At 45.1% G+C, this 27,695-nt stretch overlaps 1 protein-coding gene across 1 annotated transcript; it reads right to left on the minus strand.

Annotated features, from left to right (window-relative positions):
- Nucleotides 1-27,695, minus strand: LOC116045454 (synaptophysin-like). The gene is made up of 8 exons (XM_031293107.2): nucleotides 27,590-27,695; nucleotides 23,918-23,983; nucleotides 15,778-15,902; nucleotides 12,396-12,594; nucleotides 10,993-11,184; nucleotides 8,310-8,525; nucleotides 4,253-4,318; nucleotides 1-505 (listed from the first exon to the last, which is right to left on the minus strand). The coding sequence occupies exons 1-7, from the start codon at nucleotides 27,605-27,607 to the stop codon at nucleotides 4,268-4,270; spliced, it is 867 nt and encodes a 288-aa protein (XP_031148967.1). The 5' UTR covers nucleotides 27,608-27,695; the 3' UTR covers nucleotides 1-505; nucleotides 4,253-4,267.

Here is a 27,695-nt window from a genome sequence, read left to right on the forward strand (position 1 = left end):
TTTGGATCCAGCTTGACACTGGTTTGGATCTGATTGGTGTCGGTGTGAACCCAGTCTGAACAGCTTCGTGATTGGCCGATGTAAAGCTGATCCTTGGATACAACGAGGGGTTGGATCATTAGGTTCAATAGGAAACATGAAGAAACAGTTGAATCTATATTATATATATCTGTTCAAAGTGATATCTATACAACACAAACATACATTCTCTCCACAGATTAATATGAATAACTTTTCAACATCGTCACTTGGTTCGGAAGGTTTCTATTCGTCAGAGTTGTTGTTGTTGTTGTTGTTGTTGTTTTGGTGCTTGGTTCAAGTTGTGGATTTGTTATTTATAACTCTCTTTTTTTATCCTTTACACATCGATTCATTATAGTGAACATTTAAAACCCAGCCCTCTTTTAACCCCCCCTCCCCTCCCCCATTAACTTTGCAGACAGACAGGAGTGTTGCATTGTGGGTAGTTTGCAGGCGACCCACTGGTGGTTTACTCCGGTGTTTTCTGTGAAGAAAAGACAATCATGTAAAGATGACACGTAGTCATCTCAAGTCTCTAATATAAAGTATCACTGAGTACGTTTACATGCACAACTTAAGGCTGTTTTATGCTTCTGCGTCAACTCTACGCCGTAGCTAAGCCGTAGCTACGCTGTAGCTAAGCCGTAGCTAAACCTTAGCTACGCCGTAGCTAGGCCGTAGCTAGGCCGTAGCTAAGCCGTAGCTAGGCCGTAGCTAGGCCGTAGCTAAGCCGTAGCTAGGCCGTAGCTAAGCCGTAGCTACGCCGTAGCTAAGCTGTCGCTCCTACGGCGTCGTGACCCTTTCAGAGTTCTGCGTTGGGGCTGCTTTGCATCGCGGTGCATTTCACCGCCATAACGCTAGGGCGTGTGCGGCTTCGAAGTTCGGTGTCGCCTGTGTCTGTGTCGCTCACTGCCGAAACAGTACTCAGAATGGCAAACTCCATTGACCGTCGTGCTAAAATATTATTCTTATTTTTTTGGCCTTTTCTTGCTTAGATTTTGTAAAAAAAAGTATCAAGAAATAGACCCAGTAAAATCCATTGACCTAGTTACTGTAACCAGAAAATAAGTGTGAGGTTATGTGCGAGGTGTCTGCCAGCCAGTTTATGTTATGTTAGCAAGCTAACTTTAGCACAACTGCCCACAAAGTACTGCTTGCTGGCGAAGTGCTAATTTCAAAACGTTACTGACATATATAGACACTTTACAAACGGATAACCGCGTCATTGGAACCAAAATATGTCTGAGTTTATCTGCAAAGCTGATGTCAGTGAACTAGCATGTTGCTACTCCCCACAGTAAGCTGCTGGAAACACCGACTATCAACACACAGGACCAGTTGACCAATCACAGTCCTTGCGGTCTGCGTCGCCTCGACGCAAAGTTACACATTTTTGGAGGTGCAGGGCGAGCTACGGCGGAGGGCTCGGAGGGGGGTTCGGGGGGACGCAGAGGGGTCTGCGGGGGTATGCCGTCGATTCGACGCAGAAGCATAAAACAGCCTTAATATTAAACCATTATTCCAAATATGACAATATTCCTAATTTGATTCCGGTCATGTAAACAGCATATTCCGGTTAGATATTCAGAATAAGGTCTTTTTCCGAATATAGCATTTTCCGATTAAGACGTGGGATATTCCGGTATTATTCGGGTTTTAGAGGCATCGCATTCAGAATATGCATTTCAATCAGGGTTTTTACCGCAGGCTTATGGTCAGCTCTGTGCGTTGCTATGGTTACTGTACACAAACCAACCAGCCAACAGTTTGCAGAGCTGCAGACCCGATAAGAAGGAGAAACACAGCTACTTTTAAACATTATCAAAGACTTGGATATCAACAGGTTTTGGGACGCTGTGTTCGCACGGTCCAACATGTCCTCCACCGCTGAAAAACTTTGAAAAAAACGTATTTTGCACGGCTGCATGTAAACAAGAATATTAGTGGAATATTCACGTTCATTAGCCGTGTAAACAGCTTAGTTGGATATCGTCTTTTTAGGAATAAGGGCAAAAACCGGAACATTATGTGCATGTAAACATAGTCACTGTTAATTTTATCAACAACAATATATACAAAATATTTGTTTAAAGCACAAAGAATGTAACAAGAACTATGATACACTTTCTATTTTCCGCCAATGAATAAAAACTAAACGATAATGTGACAAATTAACTTTTTTTAAATTCGTATTCATCTACACAGCCTGTATTTAAAGATGGATGAATTGTCTCCATTTCCTCCCACTGTACAAAGTCAAGCCAAATCTTTTTCCAGATCCAGGCGCTGCCATCTGGTAATTTTGGAGACAGAGTCTGCGTGGTAGTGATACGGCAGAGAAGCTGCAGTATCTAAAGTCCCACACATACTGACCCTTTGACTGCAGAAAACACAACACACAGCTAATACTGCTGATGAAACTATATATTTGTGTTTACGTCTGTAGTCTTATTCAAACAGGAGGAAATAGTGACTTTGTTGGGGACTACTTTCAGCGGCGGATTAATCCACATTTGGTGCTCTTTAGTGAGTATTTGTGGCAGCAGGACGATGTGTGTGGGATTGAGTCAGAATAAACAGTGTGTGTGTTCGGTGATGAAGGAACATGTCAGCCAGGGCAACAGTGTGGCTCACTGATGTGTTTTGTTTTGGCCATTTTAGCCTTTAAAGGAACACGCCGACTTATTGGGACTTTAGCTTATTCACCGTAACCCCCAGAGTTAGACAAGTCCATACATACCCTTCTCATGTCCGTGCGTGTTGTAACTCTGTCTGACGGTTCCACCGGTAGCTTAGCCTAGCACAGAACCTGGAGGTAACCGGCTCCATCTAGCCTAGCTTAGCACAGAACCTGGAGGTAACCGGCTCCATCTAGCCTAGCTTAGCACAGATCCTGGAGGTAACCGGCTCCATCTAGCCTAGCTTAGCACAGAACCTGGAGGTAACCGGCTCCATCTAGCCTAGCTTAGCACAGATCCTGGAGGTAACCGGCTCCATCTAGCCTAGCTTAGCACAGATCCTGGAGGTAACCGGCTCCATCTAGCCTAGCTTAGCACAGATCCTGGAGGTAACTGGCTCCATCTAGCCTAGCACAGATCCTGGAGGTAACTGGCTCCATCTAGCATAGCACAGATCCTGGAGGTAACTGGCTCCATCTAGCTTAGCCTAGCACAGAACCTGGAGGTAACCGGCTCTATCTAGCCTAGCTTAGCACAGATCCTGGAGGTAACCGGCTCCATCTAGCCTAGCTTAGCACAGATCCTGGAGGTAACCGGCTCCATCTAGCCTAGCTTAGCACAGATCCTGGAGGTAACCGGCTCCATCTAGCCTAGCTTAGCACAGATCCTGGAGGTAACCGGCTCCATCTAGCCTAGCTTAGCACAGATCCTGGAGGTAACCGGCTCCATCTAGCCTAGCTTAGCACAGATCCTGGAGGTAACCGGCTCCATCTAGCCTAGCTTAACACAGGTCCTGGAGGTAACCGGCTCCATCTAGCCTACTGCTCCCAATAAGTGACAAAATGACGCCAACATGTTCCTATTTACATGTTGTGATTTGTATAGTCACAGCATGTACAAATAACAAGGTCACATGACACACAGCCATCTTCTAACTGTAAACAAACCGGAAACTATATTCTCAGAAAGGCCTGCTGCAAAGCAAATCACTCCGCCCAAGTAGCAGAAGTAGCAGAGCTTCACCTTCTGGAGGAAAATGTTTGCGTTATTTTGTCACTTATTCGGAGCAGTAGGCTAGATGGAGCCGGTTACCTGCAGGTTCTGTGCTAGGCTAAGCTACCGGTGGAACCGTCAGACAGAGTTACAACACGCACGGACATGAGAAGGGTATGTATGGACTTGTCTAACTCTGGGGGTTACGGTGAATAAGCTAAAGTCCCAATAAGTCGGCGTGTTCCTTTAATAGACAGGACAGCAGGGGACAGAGAGGGGGAAGACATACAGCAAATGGCCACAGGTCGGACTCGAACCCTGAGCCGCCGCGTCGAGGACTGAGCCTCTGCATATATGCACCTGCTCTACCAGGTGAGCTACCCAGACGTACCTGATGTGTTTTTAATGTTCAGGCTGTGATACACACACAATACTTAATAGTAGATGCATTTTCAAGTTGGTTTGAATCTGAACATGAAGTATATAGAATGTCACCAAAGTTGTCATTTAAAATTACTTAAATGAATCAGGCAATTGGTTCCACTTCCTGTGTGACTAACCTGCTTCCTGTCAGTTCACATCTGATTGGTGAAGGAGGTGGGCGCCCCCTGACCGTACTCTGCATCCTGGAGGAAACACAACAGCAAACAGCATGATTCACAGCAACTGTTGCAGGTTTTTTTGAGCCGTTTGTCAGTTTCGATCTCCTCAAAATAGTCCTAAGAACTATGTTTAATAGACCAAATCACCGTGACGGCAACACAAAAATCACTTCCTGGTGGACAAATGACAGTTGATTTGAATTATGGAGATACGGTGCTGCTCATGAGTATTTGAACCCGTGCTAAAGTTGACTAAAAAGAGGAATAAAAAAAATCATCTTTTGTAAATTGATCTTAATGCCTTAATTGAAAAAAATAGGAAAAATCCAGACTTTGAGAACAACAATTTTCTTTGTGATTGAATAATGTATCATAAATAAATAAATGTTCTTCCTTAAAATACAGAGGGCATAAGTCAGTACACCCCTATGTTAAATTCCCATAGAGGCAGGCAGACTTTTATTTTGAAAGGCCAGTTATTTCATGGATCCAGGATACTATGCATCCTGATAAAGTTCCCTTGGTCCCCACATCATCACATACCCTTCACCATACCCCCACATCATCACATACCCTTCACCATACCCCCACATCATCACATACCCTTCACCATACCCCCACATCATCACATACCCTTCACCATACCCCACATCATCACATACCCTTCACCATACCCCCACATCATCACATACCCTTCACCATACCCCCACATCATCACATACCCTTCACCATACCCCCACATCATCACATACCCTTCACCATACCCCCACATCATCAAATACCCTTCACCATACCCCACATCATCACATACCCTTCACCATACCCCACATCATCACATACCCTTCATCATACCCCCACATCATCACATACCCTTCACCATACCCCCACATCATCACATACCCTTCACCATACCCCCACATCATCACATACCCTTCACCATACCCCACATCATCACATACCCTTCACCATACCCCCACATCATCACATACCCTTCACCATACCCCCACATCATCACATACCCTTCATCATACCTCCACATCATCACATACCCTTCACCATACCTAGAGATTGGCATGGTTGTATGTCAGTTAGCCTAATAGCTGGTTTGATTTGCATTGAGAGATGATTTTATGGAAAGTACCCCATGCCAATCTCTAGGTACGGTGAAGGGTATGTGATGATGTGGGGGTATGGTGAAGGGTATGTGATGATGTGGGGGTATTTTAATTCCAAAGGCCAAGGGAACTTTATCAGGATACATATGGCGCTGTTCCATTACATGGTACCAGCTCGACTCGCCTCGACTCTACTCGCCTTTTTTGGTTTTCCATTACGAAAAAAAGTACTTGGTACCTGCTAACAGGTACTTTTTTTAGTACCTCCTCAGTCGAGGTTCCCAGCGAGCTGAGGCGAGCCGAAAAGGTGACGTGAAAGCGACAGACGGGGGTGTCCTGAACAAACCCGCTATTTTTAAACAGTTTAGCCAGCTGTGTTTTTTGCTGCCTCCAGCTTCTTTAGAAACTAAATGTGTTTTCTGGCAACAACACACACCTTCGACGTTCTGTGTGTGTGTCGCGTTAGGTCACAGTAGTTTACTGCGGCGCAGCTTGTTTACAGTTCTGCGGAGGCTCCGGCAGAGCTTTCGCCGTAGCCTACGTACACACACACATGGCCGGCTCCACGCACACACCAGCGCACAAGTATAAACATCAGGCCACTTTTACACAGGCTACGGTGAAAGCTCTGCGTGGAGCCTCCACAGAACTGTAAAACAAACTCAAGTGGCCTGATGTTTATACTTGTGCGCTGGTGTGTGCATCGATACGGCATAACGACCAGCCACGCTGAGGCGGTACTAAAATCTGCAATGGAAAACGGACGCACAGTGTGTCGAGTCGAGGCGAGGCGAGTCGAGGCGAGTCGAGCAGGTACCATGTAATGGAAAAACGCCATTAGTATCCTGGATCCATGAAATAACTGGCCTTTCAAAATAAAAGTCTGCCTGCCTCTATGGGAATTTAACATAGGGGTGTACTGACTTATGCCCCCTGTATTTTAAGGAAGAACATTTATTTATTTACGATACATTATTCATTCACAAAGAAAATTGGTGTCCTTAAAGATTGGATTTTTCCTCATTTTTTTTAATTAAGGCATTAAGATCAATTTCCAAAAGATGATTTTTTTTATTTCTCTTTTTAGTCAACTTTAGCATGGGTTCCAATACTCATGAGCAGCACTGTATATGAAATCTGCAAACTTGTTTATTTCTGTTGTCGTTTTCAGCCGTAACTGTAACGTTTAGAGATATGTAGTTAAACACGGAGGTCCGACCTGTCTGTGGTCTCTGCTGTGATTATTTTCTGTCCCATGTTGCTTTGCTAGCGTCTTTGATAAATAAAATCTAGCGTTAGGAACAGCAACATGTCACCGCTGGTCGGACTGACTGCTAGTTTGTGTGGTGACATTTTCTTTAGTCTGTGGCCCAACAGGTACATTAGCTCTCCAAGCTAACGTTAGTCAAAGTGTTGACGTATGAAAGCATCAAACATGCATTTTAGATGGAGATGACAGAATATCCAGTTGTTCCTCATCCCCCGTTTGCTCAGAGCCGTTAAATAGTTTGTATGGTTGCAGACCAAAACCAAAAGTTATAGTAAACAAACGTTGTGATTTGGTTTGTTGGCGTTTTTATAGTGTCCGCACCACAAGAACTAGGAACGATCGTAGTTCTTAGATGAAGTTCAAATTCTGAAGAGCCTCAAGACGTTCCAGAGATATCGTGTTCGCAAGTATGTGCTGGACCGACGTACAGACAGACAGACGAAAAACCTGAAAACATAATGCCTCTGGCCATGAATATCGCCGGCCATAAAAACTTGTTAGCCATGTGCTGCGGAACGTCTGCGGTCCGGCTGCGTGCTCCGCCGTCCGTCAATACCCACTAGGTCCGGATTTGTTGCGGCACGGCTGCGGCCATGACTGACAGCTGTAGTCACGAGGACCCACGAGATCTCACGAATTCACGTAGAATAGAACCACAAAACCAACAGCAGTTAGTTTCCATCCAGAGGAGTAGAGGGGAAACTACTCTGAGCTGTGTTTTCAAGGTGTAGTGCAGGGAAACATGATCCGCCGTGAGCACGGTGGATTTTACTTTGAAAATTAACCAGATTTTTATTTTGTTTCTGTGCTCGACTTCCTGTCCCGCACTATCTGCCGTGTGCTGAATTGCTGCGGAGCTCTCCGGCGTCCGGCAAAAATAGAAGCTCTGGTATCTGCTCGGGAGGGCTGGGACCGCCGGAGGGCTGGGACCGCCGGAGCTGGGACGGAGTAGGGACGCAGACGTTCTGCAGTCAGTGGAAATACACACATTGACTTTAATGGAAACCTAACGACTCCGTCGACGTTCTGGAGCCGTTCCGCATCCAGTGGAAATTGCCGGTTAGGAGCGAATAAACTTGGTTGTAGTTTGGTCAGATGTTGGTGCTATAGGCTACGCATTACTGGCTGTATCCACAACGGTTAATTTCCAGGATTTGCTTCGAATGTCCGTCCCCTTCCTCTGTCTCTGTGTTGGCGTTCTAACCTCTGGTGGATTTGTGAGGACTATGGTTAACTGCTCCTCAGATCTCTGCAGGCTAAATCCAGACAGCTAGCTAGACTATCTGTCCAATCTGAGTTTTCTGTTGCACGACTAAAACTACTTTTGAACGTCCACATGTTCCACCAAAACAAGTTCCTTCCTGAGACTATTTAGCAGAGGCACCGTGGCTCCGTCCGGCACTTAGCCCCGCCCAAGACGATTGTGATTGGTTTAAAGAAATGGCAATAAACCAGAGCATGTTTTTTTGGACTAGTCAGACCCTCCTCTGACGCGCCGTGGAAGAAGGTCTGGCAAAGCGAAACTATTCCACACCCAAATCAAACCAGCCAGTCACAGCCCTTCTGTTGAAGCAGGTCTTCCATGCTTCAGACTGTTTTGTGTTTATTAATTAGCAGTTCGGCTGATCACCTGGTTGTATCCTTGCTGGCTGTAATCGGGTTGGTAGCCTCCCTGGTTGCTGGCGTACGGGTCTTGTTCGTACGCCCCCTGCTGGCCGTAAGCGTCTGGTGCAGCAGCTTTCTCCTGAGGAGGTGGAGCTCGCATGAAGGGAGCGATGATGCCTGTCTCCTTAAAGACGAACCACAGGTTTCCCACCCACAGGACCAGGTTAATAAAACCAAAAGCCTGGAGGAAGAGAGGAGGAAGTAAATTCTTATTAGACACAGAAACATAACGGGTCAATATGATACCTGAGTAGGGATGCACCGAATCCAGGATTCGGCTTCAGATTGGGCTGAATATTGGGCTTTTTGACGGGGTTGGGTTTCTACCGAACCTTAGAATTTTTTCCCAGTGAACCGAACCCTGCGCTTGCACTACGCGCGCTACGCTGGTCGCCGTAATGACGGCGCCGTTGATTACGGGAAGGTGTTTACGTAGGTGGAGCGTTCAATGCAGTAGGCGGTGAGGAAGTGAAAATGGAACTCGTGAGCAGAAAAAGTGATGTTTGTCAGTACTTTCAGTCAAAAGAAGGCCATTTAAGTCCAGCTACATGTTCAATTTACAATGCTGATTAGTCTGGTGGTGGCGAGGACCCTAAACTATACACAACATCACCGCTGTTACAACATCTGGTATGAAACATCTGGAAGAATACGAGTTGTGCATGAAGGAATCTACAGACAGCAGCCAGAATGCAGCAACTTCAGGTACGGCAAAAGAAGGACAGTCACAGCTAAAAACTGGTGTTAACCAGACAATGCCTCTCCCGGGCGCTCAGCTGTTCTCTCGGCAAATGAGTCTCCCTACAGTGGGAGCGGAGCGACCGAACGGCCGGCTGCTGCTCGTTAGCTAACGTTAGCTTTCTAATTTCACCCACTCAACATGCCTTCATCATACACTGGTTAGCGAAAATTTGCCAAACAAAATTGTCACTCATCTTGCGATAGCGATGTGCTTTCCTACGATGTGAAAAGAGCGTGTGAATTCAACATTAAGTTGTTACATTTAACTATTTTAGATAGGGCTGTCAAAATAACGCGTTAATTTCAATTAATTAATCTGAGAAAAAATAACGCGTTAAAAAAAATAACGCAGATTAACGCAGATTAATCCATTCCATATTGACGTTTGACCCGGAGCCGTTCTAGCCACCATTGGACTGTAAAATGAAGGAGGGAGACGAGAATGTGCTGCCTGGATCATTGATTGGAACATTTACTTGTAAAAATCTTTTTCCTGAATAGGGTTGGCTACCGAAATCTAGTGCCACTAATTCTGGTGCCATTGATATGTCTGCACTTCTCTCTGATCCTCTGAAACAGACGTTACAGGAAACACAAACACCGCTGCACGTGACGCTAGTTAACACTATACTCAACAGCAGCTAACGTTAGCCTACCGCTGGCTAGTTAACACTATACTCAACAGCAGCTAACGTTAGCCTACCGCTAGCTAGTTAACACTATACTCAACAGCAGCTAACGTTAGCCTACTGCTAGCTAGTTAACACTATACTCAACAGCAGCTAACGTTAGCCTACCGCTAGCTAGTTAACACTATACTCAACAGCAGCTAACGTTAGCCTACCGCTAACTAGTAGCTGGATTAAAAACGGTTAAAATGCTGACAGCTAACGCTAAACGGTGTAAAGTTTGACTGTGTTTTACTGTAGAGGATTCACCACGGGATGTAACAATCTGCAGCTGCTGTTGTCGGAAAAACACAGACGGTGCGTTCAATGAAACTGGAAACTACAGCTTCGTGGTGCATTTGAAGTTATTGTTAAATGTCCTTTTCCCATCTGGTGGTTGTTTTTGTCGTTCAACAGCAATTTACTAGTGATTATAGTAAGTACTAGTAGTTATTGTTATTGTTATACATTATTATTAAATCATTTAATTTTGACCATATGGCCTTAGCAATAAACAAGCCGTTCTTTAATGTCACCAACTGTTGTTTAGTACCCTTTTTTTTTCTTTTCTTTTTTTTATCGGTTCAGGCACCGTTAATTATGTATGCGATTAATTTCGATTAATTAATCACAGAGTATGTAATTAATTAGATTACATTTTTTAATCGATTGACAGCCCTAATTTTAGAGGCTGTGGACGTTGTTTACTTCATTAATGTGTTTACTGTGTTAATGGACTGAGGATGGGCGTAGGATTCGGTTTCGGCAGAATCTTGACCAGTGGATTCGGTATTCGGCTAAACCCCACAAATCTGGATTCGGTGCATCCCTATACATGAGTTTCAGTGACAATGCCAAAATGATACTAACTGCATTACCTTAGTTTGAGGAATATAAACATATTGTTCTCCAAAAACCTTATTTTCATTCAATAAAAGAAGTTGACAAATGTTAAACATCTAAAACTTGACAATTAAAGATTTAAATCAGGAACCTTCTGATCACATAACTAGTCAGCAAGATTATGAATATGACTTTCAAAACTAACTTTTGGTATTGGACAGTTGTTTGAATCTCAGTGCTACAGACACATTTTTGTCAGTACCAAAAGAGTGTTGATATTAGATACAGAAATCACAAGGAGCCGACCACAGGGGTGGATGCATAGACTTTATAAGTGAAGCGAAAACATTTGGATCGCCCCCTGGTGGCTGGTTGCAGCATAGGTGACAGTCTTACCACGGAGGTGTTGAGTCCAGACATGACAGGGTCGTGGACTTCACGGCAGTGGTTCTGCTCTTTTTCGCAGGCAGAAATCAGAGTAATCACTTCATCGGGGTCAGTCGCCGTCTTCACGTCGGACAGACCTTTGGCCCAGGCCGCCGAACTCACCAGCCACATGAAGGCAAACACTGCGGTCACACCCAGGTCCTAAACATACACAAGTATGAGTGATGTTTCCCAAGCTGTTTTCTCTCCCGACTCTTCAACATACTGACGCTTGGACAGTGGCCCTTAGTGTCTAACGTACATGTTTTAACCCCACCCACAATCTTTTCCTAACCCTACCTGACTTTCACACAGGAGATCGGGGTTTGTGTCCTGTGTGTCCCTTAAAGGAACACGCCGACTTATTGGGACTTTAGCTTATTCACCGTAACCCCCAGAGTTAGACAAGTCGATACATACCCTTCTCATCTCCGTGCGTGCTGTAACGCTGTCTGACGCCCCCAGCATTAGCTTAGCCTAGCACAGATCATGCAGGTAACTGGTTCCAACTAGCCGACTGCTCCGAATAAATGACAAAATAACGCAAACATGTTCCTATTTACATGTTTGCGTTATTTTGTCACTTATTCGGAGCAGTCGGCTCTGCCTAGACTGCTCTGCCTAGATTCCCTGAATCTATAGAGAGACGAGCATAATTATACATGAACAGGTTTTTTTTTTTGTATGAATTTTATTGGTCGTAACCAAAGGGTAGGGTCGGAAGCTTCAGCTTATATAAGGCCCCCCCTTGTCACATTTTTAAAATAACAAACTCATTTTCAAGGGAATAAAATCGACAAGACAAAAAAGATAAAAGAAATTATACGGAAAGAAAAAACAAATCAAAACATGCATACATCTACCTACATACATACATACCTACATACATACACAGACATACATACACAGACATACATACATATATATACATACACAGACATACATACATACATACACAGACATACATACATACATACATACATACATACATACATATATACATACACAGACATACATACATACATATATACATACACAGACATACATACATACATACATACATACATACCTACATATACCCATTTAGGGTCAGTGCTTATATACATTGCAATTGCCACCTTAAGGTAAATAATATCATATCAATTAATGATGACAACCATAATGGTAATGATGCTTATCATCATCAACATGATTATCCACCTTCGCACACAATAATATCACTCAATTTCTATACTTATCTAGTATCATATCTGTGACCCTTTTTTAAATTTAAAAACATTCCCCATATGGTTATTCAAGACTGGCTGAATATTCTCGTTCCCTGACCTGTAACCTACCATGTCTAAGCTTTCACTTTGTCTCATCATACTTACGATCAGCGGTCCCTTGTTGTTCTCCTTGTACTTCTCGAAGAACAAGACGTAGATGGTGATAGCCGCCGTGGAGTAGAGGAAGGCGAAGACGCCGATGGTGACGAAGAACTCGGCCGAGGAGGAGTAGTCGCCAATCAGGAAGAGACGCTCCTTGTCCTCACCCTTACAGGTAGGGGCGTCAAAATACACCTGGTGAAGTCTTGAGAGAGGGAGAGACGCCACATTATCACCTTCGCTCTAATGACGGTGAAGCCTGTCGGTCTTACGTTTACACGTGTCTAACACAAAGACTTCTAAATTTTGTGATATAAGATGAACGTAGGTATTTCACATATTGGGGAACGGTCTGTGAGAGCCGTGTGGAGGCAATCCCAGTCGGCTGTTCTCTACTTTCTCCTGTTTTACCTTCACTGTCACTGTACTGGTTATTCATGGAGTCATGAGCCCTATTCACACGGGATTAGTATTACCTGGTGACCTCTAGTCATTTGTAATTATTACGGAGGTTGTCTGTGACCTTAATCCTGTGCGAATCAGCCATGTCTGTAATTTGTCAAGTAAAAACTCCCACGCAAATGACCTACCATATTTCGCCGAACACCGATGTCCTGTGATAATCATAGTCCCGTGTGAATCGACATGTCTGTGATTTGGCGTGGTAGTATATCATTTTTCATGGTTTTTGTTTCCTGTGCACCTTTCTGTCTCTCTCATGGAGACAAATATGGGATGGCGGGGAGGGGGATGGGCTGCGGACACTGCCTTTCATGGCCAATCTAGTCTTGACCACTGCGTTGCCATAATAATAGGGTATGTGCCTCTGGTAACCTCCACCGGGCCTGGCCCAAAAAGATATGGACCCCGACCCAAGTGCGATGCCGCAGCCTCGCCCTGGCTGTCGTCTGTGCGTCTTTGGGTACCCAACTCTCAGGGTACAGATATGTCAGTAAATTCAGGTAAAAGCAGGCTTTGCTTATTTCGTGTGAATGCGCTACACAAAACTCAGATGTGGGGGGGTCATTTCTAAATCGCACAAGGTCCCCACATGATACTAATCCCGTGCGAATAGGGGTTTGGACTGTAAAAAATAATGGACGTAGCAGCAGAGACGTCACCCTTCGGTTTGTGGCTGTCTTGAAGCCTCAAGTTTGGCTATTTGGCTATGGCCATCTTGGTTTTTTTAAACGGGATGTGTTGGTTTTTGATGAGAGGGCGGAGCGGAGGAGGATTATGCGGCCAAGCCAGGGTTGTTTATGGTTGCGTAGGCGTTGCGCTAAGCTAAACACTAAAGAGGGAGAGTTGCTGATTTTCAACCCTTCTGAAGCGAGTGATCCAACGGGAGTTTTACCGGCAGGTGAACACGGACCTCCGGGTACTGGAGACATTCATCTGTATTGTACAGCAGAGCAGAAGATCTGCAGACTTTCCCTTAAGTTACCAGCTAACACTAGCGGTAGCTAGCTAGCTTTGGTTGGAAAGGTGCTACCGAACGCTGAACAAGACATTTCTAGGCGACCAAACGTTCTAATTAACTTTGATAAAGTGAAAAGGGTCAAAGTTTAAGATGAAAACACGGCCAACACCCAATAAACAGTTGAGGTCCATTTTAATGTCCCCAGTGTTAGCATGGTTAGCATCGTTAAGCCTCTGTCCTGATTGACAGGTCCTAAAGCATCCCCTGCTTTATCATCTGTTTTAAGCCTTTATTTTTATAGGACAGCTGAAGACATGAAAGGGAAGAGAGAGAGAGGGAATGACATGCAGCAAAGTCGAACCTGCGGCCGCTGCGTCAAGGAGTAAACCTCTATATGTGGGCTGGCGCTCAGGTGAGCTACCTAGGCGCCTTTATCCTCTATTTTAAAATAAATGGGAGCATCATTTACTAAATGAACATCATGCTGTGTTGAAGAAGACTTGAAACTAGCGATTGAGACCATCAACTCATTATGAAAATATTTACTGAGGTAATAAATCAAGAGAGAAGTAGGCTCATTGTCTCATAGACTTCTATAGAAACAGACTTCTTTTTGGAGCCGGTGGAGTCGCCCCCTGCTGGAAGTTAGAGAGAATGCAGCTTTAAGGAGCTTCAGCACTGGCTTTACTTTTTCAAACCTGGAAGCTTTGTCCTTTATTTTTACAGTCTGTATCTTCACATCAACTTGTGCTGAACACAGAGTCCTCGTGTTTTTGCATTCATCGCCCGTCTTGACTTTGTGTTTCCTCTGTACTGTATGTTCAGTATCAGTCGAAGAGCAGACTGTGTCTCTCAAACAACACCTGTAGCCTGACACCCGCCAACCCGCCAAAATGCCATTAAAAATAAATTTTGCTGGGTAACATTGTAAAGTTACGAGCCAATTTGGCCGGTGATGAATAAAGGTAGTTACACACCAACCAGACGGCCGACCGTCAGCAGTAAAGTCAGTCGGACTGATCAGTCGGGTCCCCGAGGTCCAAAAAGTTCCTCAGAACACATCGAAGAGACGCCGACTTGAGCGTACGCTCTGCGCGTGCGCGAAACGTAATACGTCTCCATAGCAGCAGGCGGCGCTGCTCTGTATTGTTTCCATTTACAGTCTGATTGTTTCCCAGAAAATGAAAACCGGCAGCTGATTGGACGAACGAGTCACGTGGGTCTTTTTTCTCCGGAAATTCACAGCCAGGCTGTCATGGCGGCTCGTTCAGAATACGATCTCATATTGGACTAAAATAGTTCACCGAAACGTGTTTCTGAAAACATTTTAAGAGAGAAATAGGCCGTGCAGTTGCTGAATCTGTCTTCATTTCAGATCAACAAAGGTCAGTTTAAAAGATTTTCGTCAGATTTTGAGAGACTCTAGTCACACTCATCCGCTCCCCATTTCCTGGTGAGTCCCGACTGCCCTGTCTCCGTCTGAACATGTCAGGTCGGCCAAAATGAAGGCCTCGCCAGACGGTCCGACGGCCGATAATCGGCTCTGTGTGTCAGCGACCTAAGGTAAACAACTCTGCGTTTGTTTAAATCGGCATTTTGACTCATTGTCGCCAGATTGGTCTGTTTTTTCGCCAAGAAGTGTGGGCGGTAACACCGCTTGTTGTACTTTTCGTACATTTCCCACGAACACTGTGTCGTGGCGTGTCAGACAACCGTCGGCTACGTGCCTAGCGTGCGTGGAATCGACTACGAGCTACGCTGAAAACGGAGAAGACGAACGGAACGGAGCCAAACAAACCAGAGGAGCTGAAATTAAAGTAAAGTTAGTTAGGAAAAAACAAACACAAACATTTGGCTAGTGGGAAATCTGATTGGCTGGTAACTTTAAAAAGCTACTAGCCGTGTTGGCTGGTCATTTAAAGCCCTGCCTGTAGCTATGATGAGTGGAGGGGTTAGTGTCGTACTGACCTGAATGGATACTCAAACTCCACCTCTATACTCAGGTCGCTCTCTGTCCGGTTCTTACACTCCACCGCCATCCGGAACATCCCAGAATAACTTCCACAGGTGGAGAAGGCAAAGATGGCGAAGAACTGAAATGAAAAGGAAACAAACTAGGGCTGTCAGCATTAACGCGTTAATCGTGATGTGATTAAGGGTCGAGCATAATGTGTTAATTTTTTTTAATCATATTAATCGCATGCCGCCATTTATTAATTTATTTTCACTTCACTCGGCTTTGCGTCGTGCTTAACAGGCTACTATTTTGCCGTACTTCCTCGTAACACATCCTGCTGCTGCAGGAATAGCAACGCAGATTTCGGTGCCTCATTCTGGTGCCACTGATATGCCTGCTCTTCTCTCTGATGCTCTGAAACAGACGTTACAGGAAACAGAAACATTGCTGCACATGACGCTAGTTAACACTATACTCAACAGCAGCTAACGTTAGCCTACCGCTAGCTAGTTAACACTATACTCAACAGCAGCTAACGTTAGCCTACCACTAGCTAGTTAACACTATACTAGACAGCAGCTAACGTTAGCCTACCGCTAGCTAGTTAACACTATACTCAACAGCAGCTAACGTTAGCCTACCACTAGCTAGTTAACACTATACTCAACAGCAGCTAACGTTAGCCTACCGCTAGCTAGTTAACACTATACTCAACAGCAGCTAACGTTAGCCTACCACTAGCTAGTTAACACTATACTCAACAGCAGCTAACGTTAGCCTACCACTAGCTAGTTAACACTATACTCAACAGCAGCTAACGTTAGCCTACCGCTAGCTAGTTGCTGGATTAAACACAGTTAAAATGCTGACAGCTAACGCTAAACGGTGTAAAGTGTGACTGTATTTCACTGTAGAGGATTCAACACCGCTATGTAACAATCTGCAGCTACAGCCTTGTGGTGCATTCAACGTTGTTGTTAAATTCAAATGTGTGACTAGATTAAATATATAATAAACAAATACAAATCGTAAAATCAAGTTCATAAAGTAACTTTCTTTGCATTCATTTGATTCCCAATCAAGATCCACTGGTAAGAATGGCTTTCCATTGTTAATATGGACTTAAAAACTGTTCTGAAATGCAAAATAATAGAATTTTAATCATGTGATAAAACATGCGAGTAATCGCGATTAACTACAGAAATTCAACGATTAATCGCGATTAAGAAAATGTAATTGTTTGACAGCCCTAAAACAAACACATTATTGAGTACAAATGCAGATTTTGTAAAAACATGAAAACCCTTATCATGGTTTATGGTTAACAGCTCTGTGAGGCTGCACGTTAACACAGCGGTGCTTCAAGCTATTAGTGCGCTCCATTAACCGGACGGCAGCCGAAGCTGGGAATAACGTCACACCTGAGTTGAATGCGTTCCATTTACAAGTCAGATTTTCATTGTTTTCGTTAGCTCTAGCCAGGTTAGCCATTGTTAGCAATACCAGTTTATAACAACGCCTTACGCAGTTTTTTTGTGCATACAAACAGCGTAACAACATGTCCACAGATAGAAGATGGACAGGACTGTGTGTAAGTCTGATTTAGTGAGACACAGATAAGACAGAAGTGCTTATAACTGTTTATTACTACAGCTTTCGCTGCTGTAGATGCATGGAGCAGCCATCGTCGACGCATTTGCAGGACGCAAAAAACGAAAATTACTGTTGCACTTGTCTGGACATCTTACCGTGCCAACGTTGCAATAAAGGTTTCCTAAATGTATATGTATATACATTTGCTGTCAGCTTATTAATTGATTGCGCGTTTTGTGTAGATTTGGACTTTTATAAGTTTTATTCCACATTGTTTAAACGGCGAGGTGGATCTACTGATCGCTGTGGATTACTTTTTTTTCATGTCATTGGATTACGGCAAAATACGGATCTTTTCTCTCAACGTGTCTTTAAATTAAATTTTAGTGTCGGGACCTTCTGCCACCGTCTGTCTATAGAGCTCACCAGTCCCGCCCACAGCGGGTTCCGGAAGTAAAAATACAATGCAATTTCTCCATTGACAAATTGGAGTATAAGCCATAAAATGGTAACCGTCGATGGTAGACTTAAAACCAGCTACGACATGACTCAGCGATTGTATATGCTCATATAGACGCCACAAATCATGGGGCACTAACCTTGTTTTGAGATAAATGTCTTTTATTCGCGATGTCTTGGATAAGTACTTCATTACCCACAATCCTGAACAATCCCACAGTGATGACTCTGATTGGTGGAACTCATGCTGGTGAGGAGGGGGGGGGGGGTGTCAGTACCCGATCTCTGCTGCCTGCACGATCCGTCGCGAGGATTTACGACACTGCACAAATCACGATTGGTTCCACGCTTCTGACGTTAGCCTCCGCCGGGAAGCTAACGTTAGTTTAGCTAACAGCTAATTTGGCTAACCGCTAGCTGACCGCTCTTAATTCAGTCTAAAATAACGTTAACTCAAACTTAACACTGGGTAAAGCCGTCTACAGCTGACGTAACAGCCGTTATATATGTTAACGGTTATTTTCAGGTTTATTTTGAGGGTCTTTTAAAGTTATTACATGCTGTCTCAGCTAGCGGTTAGCCGAATTAGCTGTTAGCTAAACTAACGTTAGCTTCCTTTGTTCAGTGGTGTGCGGTGGTTTATGGGATGAGTAGTTCCTTCTCTCTGAGATGATGATATGTACACAGTCTTGTACCTTTTACTTTTTTGGGATTTTCTGTTTGTTTTTTTTACTCGAAATGATACGTTGTATGCTTATGAGTTACGTCCCGTCTGGTTAGCCTAAGGCACGGTCTAAAACTCTTTATATACGGATTTTTCCAGACGTCAACGGGAGAAATGAACGGGAAATTTACTTCCGGAACCCAAGGTCTCTCAGAGGAGGGGCGGGACTGTTGAGCGCTATGGCGTTCCAAGACAGCCGTGCCGCGATTGGATTTCATAAGGGCGAGTTGTTAAATTGTTATAATGTAATTTAAAATCTGCTTTAAAAATAAACATATATGTTTATTTAGCATGTTTGTTTTGCCCATATGTGCTCGTGCTGCGTTCCCCAAGTGGTAGGCCAGGTCTCAGCTTCTACAATGAGTTGTTTTTTTTGCCCCCCCCTGGCTCGAATGTCAAACTCCGCTTATGCAGGGGCGTGTTTCCGACTTTGACCTCAGGAAATCGGACTTCCTAGCAGTGGTGTCTAGTTTTTGTAGTGTGTATACTGTGATTTTTCCTTCCCAGCCTCATTCTCGCCCGTGTCCCAGAGCGACAACCCCATCATTTTTGTGTAACCGTACATAGCATCAGCTTCTCTGGCTCATTTTCTGTAACGTAACCGTCTGCTGCAGTAGCTTCAGGGGCAGGCTTACGAAAATAATGAGAGTGTAGTTTGAGTTGGCTTTCATTTCATATCTACTTTAGTGATTCACATTAGTTAGCCCTCCTGGTGTCCTCGGGTCAAATTTGACCCATTTTCAAAAAGTTTCTATATCAGAAATTTATAAATAAAATAACGTGGATGGTTCCATACAAAACTCAATTCATTGAATTTGGGTGTTTTACTCAATTTTATAGCATTTGAAAAAATTTTTTATAAAAGAACGTTGAAAAAAAGTGACAAAAATGTCATCGGCAAAAACAACAAAACCGTAAAAAAAACTATGAGAAAAGCGACAAAAGTGTCGCAAAAGATGCTCTGCCTGCACGCTGCTGCGGTTCAGCGGCTAACGAGCGAGCTAACCGCTAACAGACACCGCTGCGACCAACAACCAATACACATTCTGTCATTATATATGTCATTTATAAAAGGTTTCTAGTGTCAGTGTATTGGCCGTGCAGTGGCTGCTTGATCTTTTTCCATGATGAACATAGAATGCTGCTACGTCAGAGCGGCCAAAGCCTCAAACAGCTTCCCCGGACTTTCTGACCAGCGTCCTCGACCGGGCGGCCAGAGCTTCTTTGCAGCTCAAGTCGGCGGCGGTTGTGTATGTACAGTTATGAGTTAGCATACGTAGGTGAATTGCAACAGAAGAATATGTACTGTTCGTGTTTCAGACGTTGCTAGGTCACTAATGGTTATTATTGATTCGTGACTGACGTTATTGCTTCATATCCGTGGAAACATCTGTGTGTTGTGTCTATAATCAGAACACACTTTCCCCCCCTCATCATTTTTCCTACAAATGAAATTGCTGTTTCCAGGAAACGTGCTACAGATGAACAGTATTGTAAGAGCTTCTTTCTGGGAAAGTATTCAGAACATTTCGAGGAGATCAGAAGGAATAAACTAGGAAATTCTAAGAACAACCTGCCTGTTAAATTACACATTTTTTAAATGTAGTTCTGTTGAAGCTGCAGGAAGTGTGAAGCCCCTGCAGGATGATGACTCATCATCTCTTCTATAAATAGAGAATCTAACCCACAACCCTCACAGTGTTAGTGCCCTGCTCAGCTGCTCTACACTACACCGTCATCATCTTCATCATCATCTTCATCATCTCTGAGTAGCCAGCTTACAGAGCACACACAGCAGATGGTCACAGTCAGACTTTCCTTTCTGCTCTGCTTGACTGTGTGTGTGTGTGTGTGTGTGTGTGTGTGTGTGTGTCCGTGCGCGAGTGTGTGTGTGACGCGACTGCGCAACCTGAAGTCTTAAGTCCTTTTCTTTTTATATTTTCATAGTAATATTTTAATATAATATTTTTAGTACAAGGAGCATGTTCACAATGTTCTCCAAGTGTTTTGGAAACATTGTTAGAAATGTTTGAGAATTGGACTAAATGATGGAAGCAGCGTGGAGACTCCGCCCGCTGCTGGTAGTTGCCATGGTAACATTAGTAGCGTTAGTCTCCAGGGCTTGACATTCACTTTTTTTGCTCACCAGCCACTGTGGCTCGTGGTTTTCCAAAAACTACTAGCCACTCAGCCGCTATTTTGTGGAAAATTACGTTTTATTTGAATAAAGTTGACTATGGTGTGCTACAATTAACTTCAAGAACCAGATTAACAACCTTTTAAATGTACATGAGCTGAAAACACCAAAATCAAGACTACATAAAATGGATAACACTGCAGTCACCAAATATTCAGCTCTGATAACGTGTGTAAAGATCTTTTTTGTATGAAAACATGCAACCGAATAAGACACAGACATAATAAGAGTAGCTTATTATTGCATAGGCTCGGTGGTGCAGGGGGGGGGGGAGATTAAGTGGTTAAAAGTGGTTTGGAGCGCTCGCGTGTCACTAAGCAGCTGGCACGCGCCCTCGGTGACGTGTGCCGACAATTCACTGTTTTTAACAAGTGAATTGTCCTGCTGCGTAGGTTGGTGGGTGCTAATGTAAAGCCCTGAATATAACCCACTCACTCAATCTTTGGTCTGAACTGGACTTCAGTCTCAGAGAACAAGATGCCGTGACAGATTACACCCAATCAGATGGAGAAGTGTTGCCGTCGGTGTTGCCAAAGGTCTCCGTTTGCGGCCGTTGAGACTGCAACACAACCCCGCAGATTCCAAGCCAAAACGGGTCAGAAATGTTTCCTAATGTCTCCGGTTTAGGGGCTCGGAAACGCCAGAGCAGGGGGGAATGAGAGGGGGAAACGCCGGAGCAGGGGGAATGAGAGGGGGAAACGCCAGAGCAGGGGGAATGAGAGGGGAAAACCTAGTAAAAGGTAGTCGTTTTTAAACCAAAATATAGCAATGTTAATGTAGCCTAAGTTTAAGATATTCTTGCAAGTTTCTAGCAGTGTAGACACATACATTTGAGGTCAGTTACTGTCAAAAAAATATGTCAGCATCGATAAAAGTAATCCATAAGCTCTGAGGCATATTATACATGATGGATCGGACAATTTGGAAGCGGTTCTCGATTATGGGGTGGCTGTGGCTCGGAGGTAGAGTTGGTTGGTTGGCGGATCAATCCCAGGCTCCTCCAGCCACATGTCAAAGTGTCCCTGAGCAAGACACTGAACCCCAAGTTGCTTCCTGGATGCTGTATGTATAGCTGTCCACTGCTCCTAATACTTAGGATGGGTTAAATGCAGTAATAGAATTTCACTACATTGTACTGTGTGTATGTGACGATTAAGAATGAAGTTTGATCCTTTTTGAAGTTTTTGCCATCCCTATCTGAGGACACTGATCAGTTAGATGGATGTTTCTAGTTGACCGACTGACGCTCGGCTCACTGATCGGCTTACCTTAGTCTAGATCAGGGGTCGGCAATCTTTTTGATATTATGAAGTGCCATTTTAAAATGTTCTTGTTCATTAGTGTGCCATATCAGCAATAAAGGGGCTCTAAGCGATGTTAGGTGACGTCACTTCTTGTTGACGTTTGAAGTATTGTCAAACAAAATGGAGGCTAGATCGCCCCTCCCTCCTCCTCATCCCGTCCCCTCCCCCTCCCTTCCGCGCACTAACCCCCCCAACCCCAACCCCCAAATCCTTCTTGTCGGTTATTGGCTGGAACGCTGTTTGTTATGTTTGGTGGTGCAGGTTGGCGCAGTTTGTTTTTGTTGCGGTTTGTGGAGCCTGGGCTTTCTACAGAGAGCGTGTTTTTTACAGTGTGTTCAGGGGACAGGCAGCTAGCAGATAGTGAGGAGATGTTTTTTACAGTGTGTTCAGGGGACAGGCAGCTAGCAGATAGTGAGGAGATGTTTTTTACAGTGTGTTCAGGGGACAGGCAGCTAGCAGATAGTGAGGAGATGTTTTTTACAGTGTGTTCAGGGGACAGGCAGCTAGCGGATAGTGAGGAGATGTTTGCTGTATGTGACAAAAAATGTTGTAGCCTAAAACACGTGTGACATCGCTTAGAGCACCTTTAAACAAGCATCTACTGAGCCTGTTCAGGCAGTGTTTTTCTTTCTCTTGCGCCGCATTCTCTGATTAAGGCAATGAGTACTAGCCAATCAGAGGCAGAGTAGAGCGGGTCTTCACGGAGTGCGGATAGGGAAAAAAATCAATCAAACTACCTTAAATGACAGGCTGTGCTCCTGCCAATTTCTGTGAAAAAGGTAATTTGGCATGCAGATGAGAGAACACTTCCAAAAAAAACTCTCTTGCACACTTATTAGTCAGTGTGCCATTGGTAAAGCTACTGCTAGCCAATGGTGGCCCATGTGCCTAATGGCGCTTACCGACTGCTAGTACCAGCTCCACTTTACTCTACTCTACTCTACTCTGCTCTACTCTACTCTACTCTACTCTACTCTACTCCACTCGGCTCAGCCGCGGTGCCCCGTCCTCCATTTTCCATCGCAGATTTAGTATCGCGTCATGCGTGAGGCTAGCGTGGCTGGTCGTCATAGCGCAGCCGCCGGAAACTGCCGTGACCTAACGCGGCACACGTGCAGAACGTGGGCGTTTGATTCTCAGCATGTGGCTGTTTGCCAGAAGACGCATTTAGTTTCTAAAGAAGCTGGAGGCAGCAAAAAAAAACACACAGCTGGCTGAACTGTTTAAAAATGGCGAGTTTGTTCAGGACACCCCCCCGTCTGTCGCTATAGCAACGATGACGCGGTGATTAGTGCCGATTCTCTCCGACCAATCAGTAGTCTGCAGGTTTTCACGTCACCTTTTGGTATCGCCTCAGCTCGCTGGGAACCTCGACGGAGGTGAGACTAAATAAAGTACCTGTCGGCAGCTACCAGGGTCTTTTATTCATAACGGAAAACCAAAAAAGGCGAGTAGAGTCGAGTCAGAGCAGGTACCATGTAGTGGAAAAACGCCATTTCCAGGAGAATTACCTTCCTCTCTCTGTGTGTTGCCGTTCTCAAACTCCGTTCTCTTCGGGAAACAACAAACTTCGAGCTAGCGAGCTACACGCTGAAAATGTCAAGTTTTGAAGAACATGTGGATGGTGCAACAAGGCAGGCCTGCTCGGTTCTTTGGGGGAATGATCGTACAAAGAATATGTTTAGATCATTTCCTCTCTAACTGGGAAGTTTTGGGACTGATTGGTGGGATTGCTGTGGACGAAGTACAGACGGAGATACACTGGTAAGAGCCAATGAGGTTTAACCATGTATCAGCTAATTTAAATAGCTCACGTTACTGTAATGTGTCAACAGTTAACTTCATTTAATATTGTATATTTAAAATGAACTCACCCATTGTAAGACCTTAATGAAGCCCAGAGGAACCTTCAGCACCCTGAATTGACCCTGGGCAACCAGCTGCAGACAGAAAGAGACAGCAGAGATGATTTCAGGTTTGATTACATTCATTCATGAAATCACAAAGCTCCCGTCCAACCAGCACTCATGACAACAGCCTTCACAACAATAATAATCAACTTTATTCAACACTTTTTAAAACAAAGGTATGAAGGTTGAACCAGGATTAACCACCTATAGAGAGAGAGAGTTCTGTCCAAGGTTTTCAAAAACAGATTGTGACAGATCATTTTAACTTTTTCGACATTTTATCCTCGCCATTGCACCAAATGTTTGCTCTTGGGGGGGGGGGAGATAAATTATAGTGTGGTCTAAAACCTACTCTGTCTGTTTCTGTAAAGTGTCCTGAAGTAACTTCTGTTAGGAGTGTTTTTTACCTCGCTTTGTGGAAGATTTGTGCTTCACCCTACTACGCACTGCCCTGCTACACCCTGCTACACCCTGCTACGCCCTGCAGTGCCCTGCTACGTCCTGCTACACCCTGCTACACCCTGCAGTGCCCTGCTACGTCCTGCTACACCCTGCTACGCCCTGCAGTGCCCTGCTACGTCCTGCTACACCCTGCTACGCCCTGCAGTGCCCTGCTACGTCCTGCTACACCCTGCTACGCCCTGCAGTGCCCTGCTACGTCCTGCTACACCCTGCTACACCCTGCAGTGCCCTGCTACGCCCTGCTACACCCTGCTACACCCTGCAGTGCCCTGCTACGTCCTGCTACACCCTGCTACACCCTGCAGTGCCCTGCTACGTCCTGCTACACCCTGCTACGCCCTGCTACACCCTGCTACACCCTGCAGTGCCCTGCTACGCCCTGCAGTGCCCTGCTACATCCTGCAGTGCCCTGCTACACCCTGCAGTGCCCTGCTACACCCTGCTACATCCTGCAGTGCCCTGCTACACCCTGCAGTGCCCTGCTACACCCTGCTACGACCTGCAGTGGCCTGCTATGCCCTGCTACACCCTGCTACACCCTGCTACACCCTGCAGTGCCCTGCTACACCCTGCTACATCCTGCTACACCCTGCTACACCCTGCTACATCCTGCTACACCATGCTACATCCTGCAGTGCCCTGCTACACTCTGCTACACCCTGCAGTGCCCTGCTATGCCCTGCTACACCCTGCAGTGCCCTGCTACACCCTGCAGTGCCCTGCTACGCCCTGCTACACCCTGCAGTGCCCTGCTACGCCCTGCTAAATCCCTGCAGTAACCTGCAGTGCCCTGCTACACCCTGCAGTGCCCTGCTACACCCTGCAGTAACCTGCAGTGCCCTGCTACGCCCTGCTACACCCTGCTACACCCTGCAGTGCCCTGCTACACCCTGCTACACCCTGCTACACCCTGCAGTGCCCTGCTACGCCCTGCTACACCCTGCTACACCCTGCAGTGCCCTGCTACACCCTGCTACACCCTGCAGTGCCCTGCTACATCCTGCAGTGCCCTGCTACACCCTGCAGTGCCCTGCTACGCCCTGCTACACCCTGCAGTGTCCTGCTACACCCTGCTACACCCTGCTACACCCTGCAGTGCCCTGCTACACCCTGCTACACCCTGCTACACCCTGCAGTGTCCTGCTACACCCTGCTACACCCTGCTACACCCTGCAGTGCCCTGCTACACCCTGCTACACCCTGCAGTGCCCTGCTACACCCTGCAGTGCCCTGCTACGCCCTGCAGTGCCCTGCTACGCCCTGCAGTGTCCTGCTACACCCTGCTACACCCTGCTACACCCTGCAGTGCCCTGCTACACCCTGCTACACCCTGCAGTGCCCTGCTACACCCTGCAGTGCCCTGCTACGCCCTGCAGTGCCCTGCTACGCCCTGCAGTGCCCTGCTACGCCCTGCTACACCCTGCAGTGCCCTGCTACGCCATGAACTACTACAACTATGTCACAATGTTAAATCACTTTATTTCCCCATTTAAAATATCTCTTACTAAAAGGCAGGTAAAGGGTCATTCAATATAGACTCTATCTACCGACACAAATAGACTATGAACTGTGCTCATCTTTGACCTGTTCAAATCTATTATTGCTTGGTATTTTTCCTCATTCGCCCGCCAACTCTTGATGGCAGACACAAGGTCTCACACCTATTAGGGAATTATAACTAGGATGGGGGGGGGTGTCCTTTCTGTTACGTTTTTCAAGTTAAAAAGAAGCAATGTCCCCCATACATTTTGTGTCTCTTTGTGGTAGTTTTGCGTCTCCTTTTCACATTATTTGGTAGGGGTGTGCAAAAAAATCAATTCACATTCGTATCACGATTCAAGCTCTACCGATTCAAAATCAATTCATAGAATTTTTTTATTTTATTTTTTTAAGTTGTAGCCTATGTCTACTGCAATCGCATGGGAAAAGTAACTACATTTACATACTGTGAATGTTTTTTTGAATCGAGAATCGTTTTTGAATCGAAAATCGATATTGAATCCAATCGTGACATTTTGTGAATCGTGCACCCCTATTATTTGGGACTGTTATTATCACCATATCTGCGTCTAAAACGATGGAAAAGCTAGAGCAGATAATAAATACATAGCCTTAAAAAAGCTAAAAGACATAACTTGCTAAAGAAGTCCAACTACAGTCATCAGATCTGAGGTGGTGCGGGGGACAACCTGTGTTAGGATTTGACACTATAAATAAAATTGGATTGAATTGAATTCAAACATTTCAGGACAAATAAAATCAGGCAAGAATACAAAAGAAAATGGAATAAAATAGCCACCAATAATAGAAGATAAAAAACAATCACAAAATAGCAGAATAGGCCTAGTATTATAGGCCTATTGCTGTAATATATTGTGGTAATGTAACAGAATAATTGACGATTTTTCCTGTCGGTCTCCATCTTGTAGCGGCCGCTGAAGAGGAGCAGGTAAACCCGGGTTACAACCGGGTTATAACCGGGTTAAATAAGGCGGAATCAGGACGAGTGTGAAAACAGAGAGAATGTAGAAAACCAGATAAACCCGCAACAACAACAGCAGCATCATCCAGAGAGGAGGAAATCCTCCTCCTCCTCCTCCTCCTCTGGCTGCCATTTTACACACACACACACACACACACACACGCACACACACGCACACACACTCACGCACGCACGCACGCACGCACGCACATACACACTACATACTACATACTACATATCATCACGCGACACGAAACGTTGAATGTTTCCGGACAGTTTTGTGTTTTATTATTTCAGTTCTCCTGCAGGCAGCGCGCACACCATCCAATAATAATCTGTTATTATCTCTAACGATTATTAGGCTATGTTTCACATCGATGACGACACAAATGCAAAAAAAAAAAAATAATAATAATAATAATAATAAACAGATCTTCCTAATGTCTGACTTTATGGTCTCTTAATTCCCCGTTTAGGCTGTTATTTCTAATCATTAGTGATGATGACATTAGAAATGTCTCCGTGCTGCCCGCCGCCGTGCTGCGGCCCGACACTGAGGTACCAGCACGAATCCCCCCGGCGGGCCGCCCCGACACACGACACAAACACACCCCGAGCACCGAGAACGATCATGCGGACAGAAGAATACCGAAAAATACGAAGCAGAATCATGGAAATATCATGTTTAGTACCTGGTTTACGACGTCCATCCTGCCGTGTGTCGAGAGGAGAGAGAGGATGTGGATGGAGGATGGGTGAGGAGGAGGAGGAGGAGAGAGAGAGAGATTGGGGGGGGGG

This window comes from Sander lucioperca, chromosome 12 (genome assembly GCF_008315115.2).
Source record: "Sander lucioperca isolate FBNREF2018 chromosome 12, SLUC_FBN_1.2, whole genome shotgun sequence".
Classification (NCBI taxonomy): domain Eukaryota; kingdom Metazoa; phylum Chordata; class Actinopteri; order Perciformes; family Percidae; genus Sander; species Sander lucioperca.

Coding starts and splice junctions, on each gene's coding strand:
- LOC116045454 (XM_031293107.2), bottom strand. Junction 12,595..15,777: donor GAGTTTGAGTATCCATTCAG/GTCAGTACGACA, acceptor CCCTCTCTCAAG/ACTTCACCAGGTGTATTTTG. Junction 4,319..8,309: donor GCCAGCAAGGATACAACCAG/GTGATCAGCCGA, acceptor TGTTTCCTCCAG/GATGCAGAGTACGGTCAGGG.